This window comes from Pleurodeles waltl, chromosome 10 (genome assembly GCF_031143425.1).
Source record: "Pleurodeles waltl isolate 20211129_DDA chromosome 10, aPleWal1.hap1.20221129, whole genome shotgun sequence".
In the NCBI taxonomy this organism is placed as follows: Eukaryota; Metazoa; Chordata; class Amphibia; order Caudata; family Salamandridae; genus Pleurodeles; species Pleurodeles waltl.
In genome coordinates, this window is record NC_090449.1 from 1,012,667,634 (window position 1) to 1,012,686,806 (window position 19,173).

Below are 19,173 nucleotides of genomic sequence, written 5' to 3' on the forward strand. Positions count from 1 at the left end.
ATTGGCCTTGGGTACAGAGAACAGAGGAGAGGCTGCTGGAGAACACAATGGTCTGATTAGATTATTTGCCAAACATTGATCAAGATATTCCCGTAAATATTGATTTTCTTTTTCTGAAAGAGTGTAAATTCTACAATTAGGAATTACTGATCCTGGCATTAAATCGATTTGACAATCATAAGGCCGATGAGGTGGTAACGCACTAGCTGCTTGCTCACTGAATACATCTGCGTAAGGGGTATATTGAGAGGGTAATGTTATTGCTTTTTCTGCAGCTGTAGCTATTTGTTGAATAGGCTGTTCAATGGACAGGCAAGTTCTGGAACAGTAAACTGATGAGAAGGTTAAAGTATTCTTTATCCAATCTATGTGGGGATTATGTAATTTTAACCAAGGCATACCCAAAATGAAACCATATTGTGGGGCTCTGATTATATCAAATTGTAGTTTTTCTAAATGCCGATGACCATGAGAATTGTGACATGCCATTTGAATTGGTAAAGTGTTGGAGGTGATTGGACCCCCAGCGAGTTCACTGCCATCAACAGCCTGTACGCTTTCGGGTATTGTCTTTTTTTTACATTCAAACTGTAATCTTTGCGCCATCTGATAATCTACAAAATTACCTGTAGCTCCTGAGTCTATTAAGGCAAAAGCCTCTTGCCATTTATCCAAAATCAAAAGCTGTACGGGAATACGAAAATGTCTATGATGTTGACTTGAGCAGGAATGTATAGAAGGGATTGAAAGAATACCCAAGGGATTCCCTTCTCTATCTCTTGGGTTCATTAGTTTTCCTTAATACTGTCCACAGAAGCTACCTGACTTTTGGTACTAATGAAAGAATCTGTTTTGTTTTTGGGTTTGACTGCACACTCTCTTACAAAATGTCCCTTTTTCCCACAATATAAACACAGACCTTTGCGATGTCTTAGCTCTTTTTCTTCTTTAGTGAAAGGTTGACGAAGTGTACCAATTTCAATGGGTTCACTAACAGTATCCGAAGAGGTGGAAGGAGAGGGGCGATATTTATCTTGACGCCAAGTACTAGGATCTGGTCTTTTCTTATCTCCTTTTCTTTCAGAGAGCCTATGATCAAGTCTTAAAGTTAGATTTATCAAATCTGTACATGTTTTTGGCTGAGGATCGATTTGAGGAGACATGGTGACTGCTCGTCGGTCAAAAACCTTCTCAAATTCGTCTACAAAACAACGCCAATTGTAGAGCAAAGGACTATCTTGTCTCACACGAGGAACTGCCCAATTGGCGGCATCACCAGATAGATAGGAGATCAGAAAGGCAATTCTAGACTGTGGGTCTGGGAAAGCAGCTGGACGACAAGTGAAATGTAACTCCACTTGGGTAAGGAATATCTGGACTTTGTTGGCGTCTCCAGAAAACCTTTCAGGAGCGGCTAAAGGAATCTGCGTAGGAACATTAACAGAAACATTGGTAGGAGATGGAGGCAGACGTGGCAAAGGTATACCACTTTGGGTTGTAATTGAGTGACTTTCGTGACTAGAGCTGCAGTGTCGTTCCTTGAATCCTGTAACTCCTTTTGTAATTGCGTTAAAGCTTGCATCACAGCGTCTAGGGTAGCCATCTCGTCAGATATCGTGCAGATCAAGAGAAAAGAAAACTCGTGGGCTTCCTATTCTGTCAGGCGGTCCAAATTCTCGGGATCTGTACGATGCTGAGAAATGACCCCACTTCCAGGCAACACCAAGTCAGATGCCATTATGGCGCTGAACTTTGGAGGGGCCCGGCCGCGTGAAGGGGTAGTCGGGAAGGATCAGCCAGGAGGGAGATCTGAAAAGGAAGAGGTTAATACAGAATATACAAGTATACAATAAACGAACATGCAACAAGAAGGCACTTTCTCACAATGATCGCACTAGTTTCAAAATGTCAGCAACAGAAACAAATATCTTATAAAGAAATTATAGAATGAAGATTTGTACTATTCTTAGATCAGATTACTAAAGGTCACTTAATAATGCGTCTCTAAAAGCAAGAACTCTAAATCAAACGAGAACCTTTCTCAATAGAACTTGCTGGTTTCTCTTTATGGATCACTAAATACAAACTGAGAACTAGAGTTTCCTTCAAAACCTCCCGCACAATGAAAAATTAGTAAGTAGTCCTTTTGTTTTCTGGCTGAGAATTCCACAAGAAAATCCTAATAAACAAATAAGAAAACAAAGCTTCTATGTTACTTTCTTTCTTGGCAAGAAACAATGTTTTTGCTACTTTTTAACTTCACAGCTTGAAACAGTGCACTAAGGCGCGAGGCAAACAATAGAGTTCACTCAGCAACGTAGAAATCCAAACATTCATGTAGCAGAATTTAAAAGAAAGAGCACGGAAAAATCGCTACTTTGAATCAACAAACAACCAATTGAAACGATGTTGCCAAGCAACACAATTGGAGCTTTTCAAATATCCAAAGACTCCGAATACGGAGTTCACGGTAAGGGCAGGAAAGCCCAGAAAAGGAATTATCTCACCGCCGCGAGCCGGCCACTCGCAAAGAAAGGCAAGTCTGACGGACTCACGCAGCAGCACAGGAAGACAAATGCTCACGGTAGAAATCCGGAATAGGAAGCATCAGTTAAAGGGTGTGGCAGGTATTTATAGCCTGACCACACCCAAAATGGCTGTCATAGGGAAACCTGGGAAATGAAGCTCCTCTAACTTCCTGATAGCCTTCATTAATGTTCAAAGGCAATTTTGATAGCAATGAAGCCACCAATGGCCCGATCGTCTGGGCAGGTGACTTTTACCGCAAAGGGAACGCGGTTTTTCAGATATTGCAGCTGCAGAAAATGAGCGGTTGCGCCCACGCGCTGGTGGGGTTCTGACAGAAGGCTTCCTCCTCCTTTTCAGTTTCTGCCCCTGACTTGATTTGGATTTCCTTTTCTCCTCAGGGTTACTCTCTGCTGTCTCTCCACTCTCTAGCAAAGGGTAAGCCCAAATAGTCTTGATAACCTCTTCACTCCACTTTTTCTGTCTCTCACCATCCTGCACATTGATCCATGAGTAAGTCTTTTTGCGGATTTTAAATGCAAACTTCTCCATTTCTTTTCATTTGCCTCCTGCTTACAGAGAGTTAGAACCTCAAACTGTGTGGATCGTGGTTCAGGCTTCAAATCATACATTCTCTGTTTCAAGTTTTCTATTCTAGGAATATGGAAAGTTCCGCTTAGTGGGAACCGTAGTTCTTTTGTCTTTGGACTCATATGTGTGCCATTGGCTTGGCCACATACACATATGTAACCCTTTCTCTGCATTTCCCTAGCTTGTGTGACTTTAGGAGGGAATTTATCTTCCTTATTTATGTCTTTTTTTTAAAAAAAAGGGATTCCCAATGTTGACACACTCAATCTCTCTCTGCTCCAATCTCACATGCTCTCTGTGCTGTTGTGTTCACAGCTTGCCCACCAATACCAGCGTCTCTCTGTCAAAGTTCACACTATAGCAGCGTAGCTTAAGCAGCCAACAGCCAATCGCTGGACAGCACAAAAACGATGCGATGCCCGAATTCAGCCAGCATTCTCTGAACCACTTTTCACTTCAGTTCTTCATTTGTCTGCTTGGTCTAAACAGAATTCTCCATAACAGCAATAAGACTACCTACTTTCACACAACAGTAGATACTCAACCTGCAAGAGTCCCCTTACCCAGTGCAGTCCCTTCTGTGCACTAAAGATGCTACAACCCTATCTTGGTGTGACTCCTAACACCTCACAGTCACCTCACCTTACCAGACAATTAACAATTCAGTACTCTAACTTGAAGTATCTCTCTCCACTTTATACCATACATATAACACCTCACACACTTGTCAGACTCAAAAGTCAAAGAATGTAATCAAGAACGCAATAGGTACCATTCCCACAAATCCAAGAACTAAAGCCACATAATAATTATTCTCAAAATCCATCCAGTGCATTACACCATAATACAGTTACTAAAGTTCCCAACATGTACTGCCTTGCAGCTCATTTCTCATTCTATGTTTGTGTGCGCACAGAGCCATATTGATACTCACGTTGTTCTTCTCCAGCCAACTCATTTTCCGGAACAAGAATCTGGTTGGGACTGGTCAATTTAAATTTCGAAGGACAACCGTAGTGACCACAAAGGAGCAGTAATTGGTTCTAAAGCCAATTGGGTTTAATTAGTACTGATCAGATCCAGTCGGAACAATCCGCTATGGTATCAGATCTGTTGACGCGCAACTCTGTTTCACATTATCTTGCCAAGTGCATGTCAACGGTTTGGACTGTGGTGGTGTAGTCCCTATACGGACTTTGGTGCACTCTGATTGGAGTTGTCTCTAATTTCAATGGTTTCAAATCAATAGTAGGAGTGATGACATTCTCAGTGAGAATGACAGACATGGATCAGGATTTTAAGGAGTTTATATAAAAAAATTATTCATGCATGAAATCTATCATAAGAATGGTTTGCAATAAAGAATACAGATCAAAGGTACAAATAACTCAGTAAAGTTCAATGCAAAAATCCAGCATAGAATCGCCTTAAAAAGTGGCACAATAGGGTTTTTTATTACAGAGGAAAAGTATGTCATTTTATAGGACTTTAGATAAAGGATTTTATACATTATTACGCATATTCATGGCTCTCAGGATTTGCACCAATAAGGAAAAAGCAAGAAGAAACATTTTCTACAAAATACATTTAAGTATTCTCTCATCATATTATTGCATTGAGTTCTTGCAGTTTATTCAAGCACTATAATTGACATATTGTATGAACGATAGTCTGAGACAGTTGAGATGCCCTTGGTTAAGTATAACATGCTAGGAAGCCTCTGGGAATACTCACCGTCTTCTAGTGTGACACTTGTATTTATTTAGCTACAGCGAAGAAGTAACAACAACAACAGTGATCACGTGGTGTGGTACAGCATCATTTCAATATGGAAGACAGTACATCTTTGGTTATGTTAGCACAAGTATGATTTCAAGCAATTTTAGAAGCATAAAGATGAAACAACGTTCACCCTCACAAACTCACAAGACAGACAATGTGATGTTCTGCTTACTCCCAGTCCCATGCTTGCAAGTTACATCTGCTTATTGGTACGCGATCATAGAGTACAACTGTGTATGTGTAAAAGGATTTTGTCTACCAGGTGTAAATAGAGCAATTGTTTTGATGATCTGCAGATTACATTCAGAATTAGTACTTTGGTGATGGAATTTGATTTAACAATTGACCAAAATCAATATACACCATAAAACACTCTTTTTTAGATGGAAGGAAACATTCAAAATGTCAGAATTAGTTTTTGTGCTTGCTCACCTTATGTTTCCAAAAGTACCTGCTGAAGAATTACTAATTGATGACATCTCCTTTGTGGAGTCCCTCTTAATTCACCTATTTTTGTAATCCTGTTTTACATTTATGGTTACCCAACATTGGCTGGAAACACAGATCTAAAGACTGCAGCGTTTCCACTATAGGAGTGCTAGGTTAAACCTGGCTCTTGCAAAGAAGGTGATATACAGACCTCAAACCCCATATTACCAACTCTGCGCAAGTCTTAAAATTAACACTCAGGGCAAGGTGTTTGTACTGAATGCATTTTCAAGCCAGGTGGCCTCTGACAAGGGAGCAAGAGATCATCCTGCCTTGGGGTTGATCTGCAAGGCACACCTCCTCAGGGGACAACATGCAGCTGTTGGTAGCTGCACTGGCAGAATCCTTTCACCTGCCTTTGGTAGAAGACCCTTAGCCCTGTTATGCATGCTTTCTACTAGGGGGCACATTAGAGAATTGACTTGGTAGCGGACTCAGTATTACTGAAAGTGGTCACCAGCTAATTTCTGTAATACCACCAGGGCAAGAAGTCTTGCGCAAACTTAAGGAAATTACTGCTACACATTTTGAAGTAATTCCCTGTTATATTTTCTGAGGATCACCAATTATTAATTTACTAATGAACAAATGTATACATAAGTAAATAAATACAAAGCCTCTCAGATTCTCTTTGTATAGGCAATGATAAACTCAAAATGATTCTTTATTTTAAGCACACCGGTCAGATTTAATAAAACATTTTAATTGTGTAAAACTTTTGTATAAAATAAATGGCTGGTCATTTGTACAATAGAATCAAAATTGCAAACAAAATTGTGATTTTTCTGGTAAATACAAGGATATTTGTGTAATATTTTCTGAACAAGGTATGAAACATACATTTATTGTTTAAGAATAGTTCTTATGGTGCACCAGAAATGTATAAAAGCTTCATAGGGAAGAAGATCTAATTGCATATATCCCAGGACTTACATCTTGTAGTCAGTCATGCCACAGAGAAAACCATTAATGGTGGCCAGAAGAGGACCGTGGGTCTGATGGTGATTGCCAGGAGAAAGAATCTTTTTTGTTGATGAAACAGTGGGTTACTCAGCATATAATTATTTTACTTGTGCTATACGGTTCAAAACTACTTTTGTCTGCTATTTTAATTTTATTTTAGTCTAGTTTTTGTGCAGCACTGCATGCATTCTTCCAATGGCCTCATAGTGCTTTCCAACGGCCTCATAGTGCGTTCATAAAGCTGATAGTTATGGGTTTAGTCCTTAAGTCTTTGGATATTGCAATCTTCCAAGAAACCTTCAGTTACATTTGCCAGTGAAGAATTGGTGCCGGGTCCTTACTGGTTGCTAAGTGTCCAGTCATCAGCTGCTGGACATTGATTACCTGGGCACATCCGCTCGACTCTGTGTTTAGGGCACAGCAAGACCCCCTATTTTGAGATCAATGCTGGGTTTTCAGGCATTTTTAAAACTTTCTTTAATTTTAACTCAGGCCTGGGTGTCACAGTGATGGGGCTCAAGTGAGTGAAGCCCTGACAGCATGAAGACTTACCCCAACTCATTATTAGGTTGTCCCGAAAGTACAAACCCAAAAGTCTGTTTCTTGTAATGCATCGTCCAGTGAAACATCAGTTCACGAAGTTAAAAATCATCATTGCACGAAATTTGTGCATAGGGAAAGGTCTAAAATGGGAGCACTGTACAAGAAAGTCGCTCAGACACATTATGCTGGACAGAGTGGAGACAAGTCTTTCTCAAATTCAGTGGTTGTTCTTCTTACAAAGAATGCCAAATGAAGATGCAATTAAAAATCATATATATATATATATAATTGAGATTAGTTTTTTGTGTGGAGTACATTGGGTGATTACAGCCAAGTCAAAGGTTGCCACAATGTGCTCATAACTAACAGAACAATCCATCAGAGGGTCTTTATATGTCCATCCTGAGGTACTTCTAGAAGCTCACTATGTCCCTACAAAGATGATGCGATGTAGTTTCCCTTCTGAGGTTTCATACCACATTTTCATGCTGTTGCAGTCTGACATCTTGAAAGGCATTCCGGGCTCTTGCGACAATATAGGATGAGCAGTATGATGATAATGAGTCCCATCAAGCTTACAGTGACTGCCAAACCTATAATTGTACCTGAAAGTAAAAATACAATACCTTTGTTATGTACGTAAAAGTGCTCTCATACCTACACTATTTGAGCGTCACTCAAAAAACTTTGTCCGGGTCTGATGCGACTTCTACAAGCATCAACTATACTCAGATGTAGATCCTGCAAGAACTGTACATGCTGTCTTGGCAGTAAACCCCTTTGAGGCAAAAACTGTAGGCTGCTAACTCAAGGTACATGACTGACACAACAGTGATGATCTTAACAGTAAATCAAAGAAAGAAGCTGCCACACAAATTCTATGGAGGCAGAATAAGATCCAGAAATGTTAAATCTATAGAAAAGTGAGAATGGAGCACACGGAAGGTAAAGTCCCTCTATTATCAATAGTCAAATAGTCATTGCACACTTAATCATATAAGGAAAACATAATATAAATTTCCACTAAAGTGGTATCAGTGCAAAATGTAATCGTTGCAAAGTTCAGAAAAGCAAAAAAGAATTTTAATAGGTGAATCATAGACATTGAATTTGATGTAAAAGAAAGTTATTTCCATAAAAGATTAATGACAACAAAAACTAGAATTTTATAACAAATAACCTATACACATATATACAAACATTCAACCGACATAGAACAAAATTGCATGTTTACTCAACAAAAGAGTGGTTTATCCCATAAAATGACCATTCAAAGTCCAAAAGAGAGAAAAAATGGTTATGGGGTAGAAGTTGTCCACTCTGGAGATTAAGACAACTTCTACCCCCATAACCATTTTTTCTATGTCGGTTAGTTTTTGTTGTCATTAATTTTTTATGGAAATAACTTTCTTTTACATCAAATTCAATGTCTATGATTCACCTATTAAAATTATTTTTTGCTTTTCTGAACTTTGCAACAATTACATTTTGCACTGATACCACTTTAGTGGAAATTTATATTATGTTTTCCTTATATGATTAAGTGTGCAATGACTATTTGACTATTGATAATAGAGGGACTTTACCTTCCGTGTGCTCCATTCTCACTTTTCTATAGATTTAACATGTTGGCACGGGTATTCCCTGTCCCGATACGCATGCTGGACAACAGGCATGTTTTGAATGTATGAGCACCCAAACAATACTCGACACTATAGGAATGTGCGGCAAGTCTTAGGCTTTCTGTTGTACAATTCCTCCAATAAGATCCAGAAATGCTTGGACCCTTAATAGTTAACATCCACTGTATCAAACACTAGAAATGATAGTGGAAATGTTACAGAGCCATTCTGGAACAGCAGTGTGGTAGAAATGAAGTGAAAGGGGAACTCTAACATCTCAGTGTCCATGCCATGGACTTTGGATGGGATGGCGTAGTCAAGCATGTGACAGTCAGTGGCCTAGAATACTGGAGCCTATTCTGCCACAACAATTTACTAGTGAACTACAGAGAGAGGTACTCCGCTTTTTTATGCTTACAATATAGGTCGGCCGGGCGTACATACATGGACCACTTCAAATGGATGTCAGCTGGCAACTTATTGTACAATGCACTAAGGTCACAACAGAAAATGGATTCCCCTTTGTACGTTTTGAAATCACAACAAGAAGGTGCATTTAGTATCTGATTTGCTATCATTTCAAATAGATTATTTCTGTTGGGAGGTGTAGGATCTGAGGGTTAATTAAACACGAGGATCCTGAAGCAGAAGATGACTCATTATTGGAAGGGAACCAGTGCACATTCTAGGAGGCAGTAGTCAACTTAGAGAATCATTTGTTGAGAAATAACATGGCCATAGAAAGACACTAATTCTGTATATGGTACTAGGGCAAAAACGCAACTGCATGTATGTATCATTACCCTGGGTAGTAGGGCAAAAATGCAACTCTGTATATGTATCATAACGCAACTGTGTATATGTATCATTAACCTGGGTTTTTATTGCCATGAGTTGTGGTTTTTGCATTAGACAAGCTTATGGCAAACACATACTGTAAGACAGTCGTTCCCAACCTGTGGTCCGGGGAACCATGGGGGTCCACGAAGCCTCCTCAGGGTGTCCGCGACTGCTTGGAAAATTAAATAATCTTGACACATTAGGTCCCCAGCTTTAAGTAATGACTCAGGAGGGGGTGTACGGATTCCAATAATGATTAAAGTGGGGGGGTCCCTGGGTTCCGGTAATGATAAAATGGGGGTCCACAGAAGTCACAAGGTTGGGAATCATTCTGTAAGAGGTTTCAAATAAGATTGCTGCTTGTGGGAAACACTACTTTTAATGAAGTATTCACCATCGAGAAATCAACAGGAATGAGTTAAAGGCACCACGAAGCTGAGAAAAGATTACCCTATTTTTTACAACAAAGGGGAAGAGGAAAATGTTGGATTATTTGCAGTTAAAAGTTAAGGAGACTAACAAAACTTGAGTAAAGTGCAGAAAGGATAAACTGAAGAAGTTGTGGAATGCTGTCAATGTGGCCAGAATCATAAAGTGTGCTTCAAATTGTGCCTACAGCTTTAAAAGGCTGGTACATGGAGAATATAGTAAACAGTGGCTATTTCACCAGAATTTGTAGGCTGAAGCATGGCAGAGGTAGAAAGGAGGAAAAGGGCTGCATTAGTTGTGTGGGAAACAAGAGGGATCATGAAATAAAGAGGCATGAGCTGTGGTGCTGTCTGTGAACAAAGTGGGGATGGATAATGATATTCTAACTTGCAAGATTTGGTTGGTAGGTTGTGATGAGGAGTTTTCGGTGGATTAAGAAGTTTCTTGGGTTACTGAATGAAATGTCCTCCTACACAAATATTGCAGCTTATTTGTCAAGAACCCAAATATTATGACGGTAAGTATGTATAGATAGGTAAGTATAGATGTATTATTCTTAACTCCACATCGATGTAACTTGAGGATGTGTGTTGTCAAAATATATATGCAGAGTCAACGCTTCTTACATTCTTTTACATACTAAAGGCCTGATTTAAGGAAAGTGGTGCTGCACCCCGTGTAGCACCACTTTCCTTGCGCCCCTTAGCACCCCACTTATGCCACCATGTGTGCGCCGTATCTAAGAAATGGTGCACCATGGTGGTAGTTAGGGAACCAGCGTCAAAGTTTTTGACGCTAGTTCGGAGCTTTGCAAGATTAGCATAAAAAATGTTGACGCTAATCCTGCAAAGTCCACTGAGGCTCATTGTAAACAATGGTGTGCCTCCTTTTAACGCCTGCTGTGAGCAGGCATTAAAAGTGCCAAAAAATGGCACATAGAAATCAAAGAGATTTCTTTGCGTAATTTTTTTGCCCCCGCTAACGGGGGAATGCCCCCTTTGCATACATTATACCTGGTGCAGGCATAATGTGGCGCAAAGAGTTACTGTAGGAAGTTGTCTCTGTATATACTATCTCAAAGTGAGAGATAGTGTGCACAGAGTCCAAGGGTTCCTCTTAGAGGTTGATAGTGGCAAAATTAGATCATTCTAAAGCTTTAATTTGTGGTAGTGTGGTCGAGCAGTAGGTTTATCAGAGGGTAGTGTTAAGCATTTGTTGTACACACACAGGCAATAAATGAAAAACACAAACTCAAAGACTTAACTCCAGGCCAATAGTTTTTACATAGAAAAATATATTTTCTTAATTTATTTTAGAACCACAATATTCCAGATTTGAAGTAAATACATAAAATGCAAGGTACTCCACACAGGTAAGTAGGGAACTTTGAATTAAAGCAGTAATATACACAATATAGGTTAAAATAGCAATAAGCTATTTTAAAAGTGGACACTGCAAAAATAAACAGTTCCTGGGGGAGGTAAGTATTGTTAGGTTTCTCAGGTAAGTAAAGTACTTACACAGCCAGTCTCCAGGGCATAGGCAGCCCACCTTTGGGAAATCAAGGCAACCCCAAAGTCACTGCACCAGCAACACAGGGCCGGTCAGGTGCAGAGGTCAAAGGAGGGCCGAAAACACATAGGCACCTATGGAGAACAGGAGTGCTCCGGTTCCGGTTTGCTGGCAGGTAAGTACCTGCGTCCTCGGGGAGCAGACCACAGACAGGCACACAAAACACACCCTCAGCGGCACAGGGGTGGCCGGGTGCAGTGTGCAAAGTTGGTGTCGGGTTTGCAATAGGAAGCAATGGAGGGAACCGGGGGTCACTTAGACGATGCAGGCAGGGCACAGGGGGGCTTCTCTGGCCAGGCACAGACTGGGCTAGGAACAGGGCCGCCTGCTTGTCACTCCTGCTTTGGAGGTTGGTTCCTCTAAGTCCTGGGTGCTGCAGGTGCAGTGCTTGGTCTAGATTGTCGGGTTCCTTGTTACCAGGCAGCTGCGGTCAGGGGGAGGCTCACACTGGACCGACCACAGCTGCGTCCACTTCACATTCCGACGCGAGACCTCCCACCTCCGCACTCAACCCATTCCTCATCGACAGTGGAACAAGATCCCTGAAGAGCAACTCTTCTCCGCTCTCGCCGCCAACCAACCCACCCTCACCACCGACCCCAACGACGCAGCTCTCAACCTCACAAACTGGATCTCCAACTGCGCTGACAACCTTGCTCCCCTCAAACGCACGCATCGACAGACCAACACCAAAAAACCTCTCTGGTTCTCTGACACCCTCAAAGAATCAAAGAAAACTTGTCGTGCCCTTGAGAAGGCCTGGCGCAAGGACCACACCGCTGACAACATGACCGCCCTCAAGAACGCTACACGCGAACACCACCACCTGATCCGCACTGCCAAAAGGAACTTTTTCACCGACAGACTAGACAAAAACAGCCACAACAGCAGAGAACTCTTCAGCATCGTCAAAGAGTTCTCCAACCCCAGCGCCAGCGCCAACGCCGTCACGCCCTCACAGGATTTGTGCGAATCCCTCGCCACTTTCTTCCATCGCAAGATCAGCGACCTCCACGACAGCTTCGGACACCAGACCCAACCATACACCACTGAACCCGCTTCCCCGGACATCACCCTCAACAACTGGACCCACATCAACACGGAAGAAACCAAATCCATCATGAACTCTATCCACTCCGGCGCCCCTTCGGACCCCTGCCCGCACTTCATCTTTAACAAAGCCGACGACATCATCGCCCCGCACCTCCAGACCGTCATCAACTCTTCTTTTTCTTCTGCTACCTTCCCCGAATGCTGGAAGCACGCTGAAGTCAACGCCCTACTAAAAAAACCTACGGCTGACCCAAGCGACCTGAAAAACTTCCGCCCCATCTCTCTTCTACCTTTCCCAGCCAAGGTAATAGAAAAGACCGTCAACAAACAGCTGACCACCTTCCTGGAAGACAACAACCTGCTCGACCCTTCACAAACCGGATTCCGAACCAACCACAGCACGGAATCCGCCCTCATCTCAGTCACAGACGACATCAGAACCCTGATGGACAACGGTGAAACAGTCGCCCTCATTCTCCTCGACCTCTCGGCTGCCTTTGACACCGTCTGTCACCGCACCCTAATCACCCGCCTACGCTCCACCGGGATCCAAGGCCAGGCCCTGGACTGGATCGCCTCCTTCCTCGCTAACCGCTCCCAAAGAGTTTACCTCCCTCCGTTTCGCTCAGAACCCACCAAGATCATCTGCGGCGTACCTCAAGGCTCATCGCTCAGCCCGACACTCTTCAATGTCTACATGAGCCCCCTCGCCGACATCGTACGCAAGCACGACATCATCATCACCTCCTACGCCGACGACACCCAACTTGTACTCTCCCTCACCAAGGACCCCGCCAGCGCCAAGACCAACCTACAAGAGGGTATGAAGGACGTCGCAGATTGGATGAGGCTCAGCCGCCTAAAGCTGAACTCTGAAAAAACGGAAGTCCTCATCCTCGGCAACACCCCGTCCGCCTGGGACGACTCCTGGTGGCCCACGGCCCTCGGCACTGCACCGACCCCCGCAGACCACGCCCGCAACCTCGGCTTCATCTTGGACCCTCTTCTCACCATGACCAAGCAAGTCAACGCCGTGTCCTCCGCCTGCTTCCTCACTCTCCGCATGCTCCGTAAGATCTTCCGCTGGATCCCCGCCGACACCAGAAAAACCGTGACCCACGCCCTCGTCACGAGCCGCCTGGACTACGGCAACACCCTCTACGCCGGGACCACAGCCAAACTCCAAAACCGCCTGCAACGCATCCAAAACGCCTCGGCCCGCCTCATCCTCGACGTACCCCGCAACAGCCACATCTCCGCACACCTGAGACACCTGCATTGGCTCCCAGTCAGCAAAAGGATCACCTTCCGTCTTCTCACTCACGCACACAAAGCCCTCCACAACAAGGGACCGGAATACCTCAACAGACGCCTCAGCTTCTACGTCCCCACCCGCCCCCTCCGCTCCGCTGGCCTCGCACTTGCTGCCGTCCCTCGCACCCGCCGCTCCACGGCGGGTGGGAGATCTTTCTCCTTCCTGGCGGCCAAGACCTGGAACTCCCTCCCCACCAGCCTCAGGACCACCCAGGACCACTCCGCTTTCCGGAGACTCCTAAAGACTTGGCTGTTCGAGCAGCGATAACCCCCCCTTTCCCCCCTAGCGCCTTGAGACCCGCACGGGTGAGTAGCGCGCTTTATAAATGTTAATGATTTGATTTGATTTGATTTGATCCTCTCTGCAGGCTTTGCTGTGGGGGTGCAGGGGGGTCGACTCAGGTTACCCACGTAGTCGCAGTCACCTGGGAGTCCTGTCTGCGGTTTTTTGATTCTCTGGAGCTCAAGCCGGGGGCGTCGGGTGCAGAGTGCAAAGTCTCACTCTTCCGGTGGGTTAGAGTGAGTTCTTTAAAAGTTGCTTCTTTGTTGCAAAGATGTTGCTGTTGTTGAACAGTGCTGCTGTTCTCAGGAGTTTCTTGGTCCTTTGGGTTCAGGGAAGTCCTCTGAGTCCTCAGAGGTCATTGGTACTTGTCGGATGCGTCGCTGTGCAGGTTCTTTGAGTCTGGAGACAGGCCAGTAGGGCTGGGGCCAAGTCAGTTGGTGTCTCCATCGTCTCTGCAGGGCTTTCAGGTAAGCAGTCCTTCTTCTTTGTATAGGTTGCAGGAATCTGATTTCCTGGGTTCAGGGTCGCCCCTAAATGCTGAATTTAGGGGTGTGTGTAAGTCTGGGGGGCAGTAGCCAATAGCTACTGTCCTTGACGATGGCTACAACCTCTTCGTGCCTCCTCCCTGAGGGGAGGGGGCACATCCCTATTCCTATTGGGGGAATCCTCCAAAACCATGATGGAGGATTTCTAAAGGCAAGGGTCACCTCAGCTCAGGGCACCTTAGGGGTTGTCCTGACTGGTGGGTGACTCCTCCTTGTTTTTCTCATTATCCTCTCCTGCCTTGCTGCCAAAAGTTGGGGCAGTGGCCGGAGGGGCGGGCATCTCCACTAGCTGGGATGCCCTGGGGAGCGGTAACAAAAGGCATGAGCCTTTGAGGCTCACCGCCAGGTGTTACAGTTCCTGCAGGGAGAGGTGAGAAGCACCTCCACCCAGTACAGGCTTTGTTCCTGGCCACAGAGTGAAAAAGGCACTCACCCCACGTGGCCTGAAACTTGTCTAGCTGTGGCAGGCTGGCAGAAACTGGTCAGCCTAGCACTAGGAGTTGGACTGGTATTCAGGGGGCATCTCTAAGATGCCCTCTGGGTGTATTTTACAATAAATCCCACACTGGCATCAGTGTGCATTTATTGTGCTGAGAAGTTTGATACCAAAACTTCCCAGATTTCAGTGTAGCCATTATGGAACTGTGGAGTTTGTGTTTGACAAACTCCCAGACCATATACTTGTTATGGCTACCCTGCACTTACAATGTCTAAGGTTTTGCTTAGACACTGTAGGGGCATAGTGCTCATGCACATATGCCCTTACCTGTGGTACAGTGCACCCTGCCTTAGGGCTGTAAGGCCTGCTAGAGGGGTGACTTACCTGTGCCACAGGCAGTGAAAGGTGGGCATGGCACTCTGAGGGATGTACCATGTCGACTTAGTCATTTTCTCCCCACCAGCACACACAAGCTGTGAGGCAGTGTGCATGTGCTGAGTGAGGGGTCCCCAGGGGACCATAAGCCAAGCTGCAGCCCTTACAGACCTTCCCTGGCAACAGGGCCCTTGGTACCAGGGGTACCATTGACAAGGGACTTATCTGTGTGCCAAGGCTGTGCCATTTCTGGGAACAAAGGTACAGTTTAGGGAAAGAACACTGGTGCTGGGGACTGGTTAGCAGGGTCCCATCACACGTATAATCACAAATTGCATCAACAAAAGGCAAAAAGTCAGGGGGTAACCATGCCAAGGAAGGAATTTCCTTACAGTTACAAAGTGGCACAAATTGGTGCGTTGAGTTTTGGCCTCGGGCCACATTAACGTAAAACAAAATGACACTAATGTGGTGAAAGGAGGTGCCAGGAGCTCTTAAATCTGCCCCTTCGATTTACAAGACGACTAAAGCAGTAGATGGGTTACGACATTTAAGAGCATAACTAGAAACACATGAGTTGGAATTTGTGGCTGTGTTAAAAAAATTCTAAGACAAAAGGTAAGTTTCTGTGTCCTGAGACACTTTATTTAAAATCATGATAGTTCCGTGTACACCTGATTACCCAAAGTTTACTAAACTAAACAGATGACTCAATAAGTTAATGCTCCCCACTGACATCTGTGGCGATCTTGCAGGTAGTGAGTGTAAATCCCAGTAGGGGGAACTCAACCCAGTAACTTTGCCAAGTTAGTAAATTGAATTCAATTAAGTTGGGTAATAGCAACATCTGTGCTGATGCGTTTTACTCTGACAAGATAATATGGCAGTTTTATTTTAATGTGCAGAGATTACGTGTAGGTGTTAATGAAAAAGAGATGCAAAAATTGTAGTAGGAAACCATATTTACTCGTACCTGGCCTGAATAGTTAAAAGAAATGTTGTCTGGGGAGCTGAAACGACGAAAGAATACTAACATAGCACAAAATGTTTATTTCTTGACCTTTCCATGGACATGTTTTCCATAATGAATAAAAGTGGCATAAAATATTTTCTTCTAATTCTGCTATTGTTTCTACTTACAAAAAAAGATCACTGTGTATTAACGAATAGAGATTTGTTATTTAGTGAGGTAATTAAGAATTTCACACAAGCGGATGCAACATTTCTAAGGGAATGAATCATGAGAAATCTAAGGACATTTTATTTGAGAAGACATTGTTTCATTTGACATTGCCATCAAAGTGCCTGATTTACATATTGGTGGATAGGTTACTCCGTTACAACGGAGACAGATATCCCGTCTGCCAAAATCTAAATCCCACAGGAAATAATGGAATTTAGATTTAAACTGACGGGACATCTGTCAGTGTTGTGACAGAGTAATCCATCTGCCAATATCTAAATGAGGCCCTAAGATCTATTGTGTTCCTGGTGACAAGACTTGGAGTGATCCTGTTCCCAGGGAGGTTATAAAAGATGATTGGATAACCTGAAGAAGTATAAGCAACAAGTTACAAAAAGCTTTAGTTTTGTGTATCTATAATAATGCTCCCTCTAGAGTAGATGTGCGGTCCCCTGCTTACTTGCTGGCTGGCTATTATTTACATTTTCCCACTTATCCAGACACCTTTGTATTTTGCTGGAGATTCTCCTGAATTTCTTGAACCTCTCTTCATGAGAAGTTGTGATTTAATTGATTGTGAATTATTGAGCTGACTTTTGATGTTGAAGGTTTATGCTTATGATCTCTCTCTCTCGAATCAGAAAACTTTATCTATTTTTTTAACTGTCACCTCTTCATTTCCATTCCTAGAATCGGGATTCTTTTCTTTATGGAACAGGCTTATTACATTCATTTATGATTTATTGATTGTTTATTGATTATTTGAATTTCAACTGAACTCTTATAAACTGAGAGTAATAACATTTCATTCTGTAATCTGAATAAAGATGATCTATTAAAACGATTTGAGAAATAAAACGCTTTAACTCATGCCAAACTCTCATTGAGGACTAATATAGGAAAATTAAATGATTTATTGATTAATGTGATGTGCAGCTCCTGGTTAATCTCAGCCAAAATCAAAGATCCATCAACCTGAAAAAAAACAGCATGGAGTTTCCCTGAGGAGTGGTATCCTTCTGTAAACCTGATTTTAACTGAGATCCCCGCTCCAGCTCCTGTTATTTACAGTGCTTAGAAATTCCAGAAGTTACACTAAAAGAAAAACCAAATTCCTACAATTATATTTATTAGTGCAGTTACTGATGGCTAACAGATACTATTTTGAGCAACTGTGCGGTACCCAAAACATGCGGACCTAAAAGGAAGAACAGAGAAGGTGAGCATACCGTTTGTACAGTTTCCATCTTGAATCCCACACTCCTTCTTCCAGTCTTTTACAATAATTGGAGACACCAGGTCAGAAAACCGCTGGAGGGTGCAGGGTGTTCCACAGCCTGGCAGAAGCAATGCATGGGGGTTTGTCCCCGTGTGATTGCGATAAAACATGTCAATGCTATATTGCCTGGTTTACAGGAAAGAGGAGAAAGTTAGAGCAGGCAGCAAATTGAAAGTATGGTTGAAAACTTAACCACACTTGTTCCTTGATGACATCAACAATAACATCATGTTTGTTATATTGATTACATGCGCTTGAAAGACTGTCTTTCAAGCCATAAAATTGCAGTACCAATGAAAGTTAACAGATGTCACTTGTGCATTCAGTTGCAAGCTAGACCAAACATGCATGGTTGGAAGTGTGTCCAATGCAACATGGCATCTAAGGGAGGAGGCTAATGCCATGCCTGAGGATCTAATCAATTCCATGAAACAAGTTGAATCATCTGCTCATGGAGCAGTTCATATGTATCTGCATCTGAAGCATTATTGCAGAGTTCTACATAGTACTAATATGTTAGTTTCAGCCCCTAAGTGCTGTTTTGGAAGAAAGGATGCACCTCTACAACCAATTATCTTGTGCACTGTCACAAATTACATGCAGTGAACAGGATGAATTGTGCGCATGTAGTCAAACAGTTCAAGTACCATTGAAGGTAATAGATGTCTTCATAAGTATGACATGTAGGGGAAAGGATGCAAGTGTGCGCACGCTAAAACTGATGTCCTCACAGTAATAAGACAAAGTTGACAAGTGCTGTTTCATTAACATGAAATAGGTGTCCATATATACAGGGAGTGCAGAATTATTAGGCAAATGAGTATTTTGACCACATCATCCTCTTTATGCATGTTGTCTTACTCCAAGCTGTATAGGCTCGAAAGCCTACTACCAATTAAGCATATTAGGTGATGTGCATCTCTGTAATGAGAAGGGGTGTGGTCTAATGACATCAACACCCTATATCAGGTGTGCATAATTATTAGGCAACTTCCTTTCCTTTGGCAAAATGGGTCAAAAGAAGGACTTGACAGGCTCAGAAAAGTCAAAAATAGTGAGATATCTTGCAGAGGAATGCAGCACTCTTAAAATTGCAAAGCTTCTGAAGCGTGATCATCGAACAATCAAGCGTTTCATTCAAAATAGTCAACAGGGTCGCAAGAAGCGTGTGGAAAAACCAAGGCGCAAAATAACTGCCCATGAACTGAGAAAAGTCAAGCGTGCAGCTGCCACGATGCCACTTGCCACCAGTTTGGCCATATTTCAGAGCTGCAACATCACTGGAGTGCCCAAAAGCACAAGGTGTGCAATACTCAGAGACATGGCCAAGGTAAGAAAGGCTGAA

The 19,173-nt window shown here is 43.1% G+C and overlaps 1 protein-coding gene across 2 annotated transcripts in view; it reads right to left on the reverse strand.

Moving 5' to 3' along the window:
- Window positions 1-4,544: 4,544 nt before the first annotated feature.
- The window catches only part of LOC138262134 (prostatic acid phosphatase-like), a 257,511-nt gene continuing 242,882 nt past the window's right edge, over window positions 4,545-19,173 (reverse strand). For both annotated transcript variants that reach the window (XM_069211912.1, XM_069211913.1), the window contains 2 exons: window positions 17,779-17,954; window positions 4,545-7,499 (listed from right to left, as the gene is read on the reverse strand). In XM_069211912.1, the coding sequence (XP_069068013.1) occupies window positions 7,378-7,499; window positions 17,779-17,954 (298 nt within the window). In that variant the 3' untranslated portion in view covers window positions 4,545-7,377. The remainder of the gene's footprint in view (window positions 7,500-17,778; window positions 17,955-19,173) is intronic.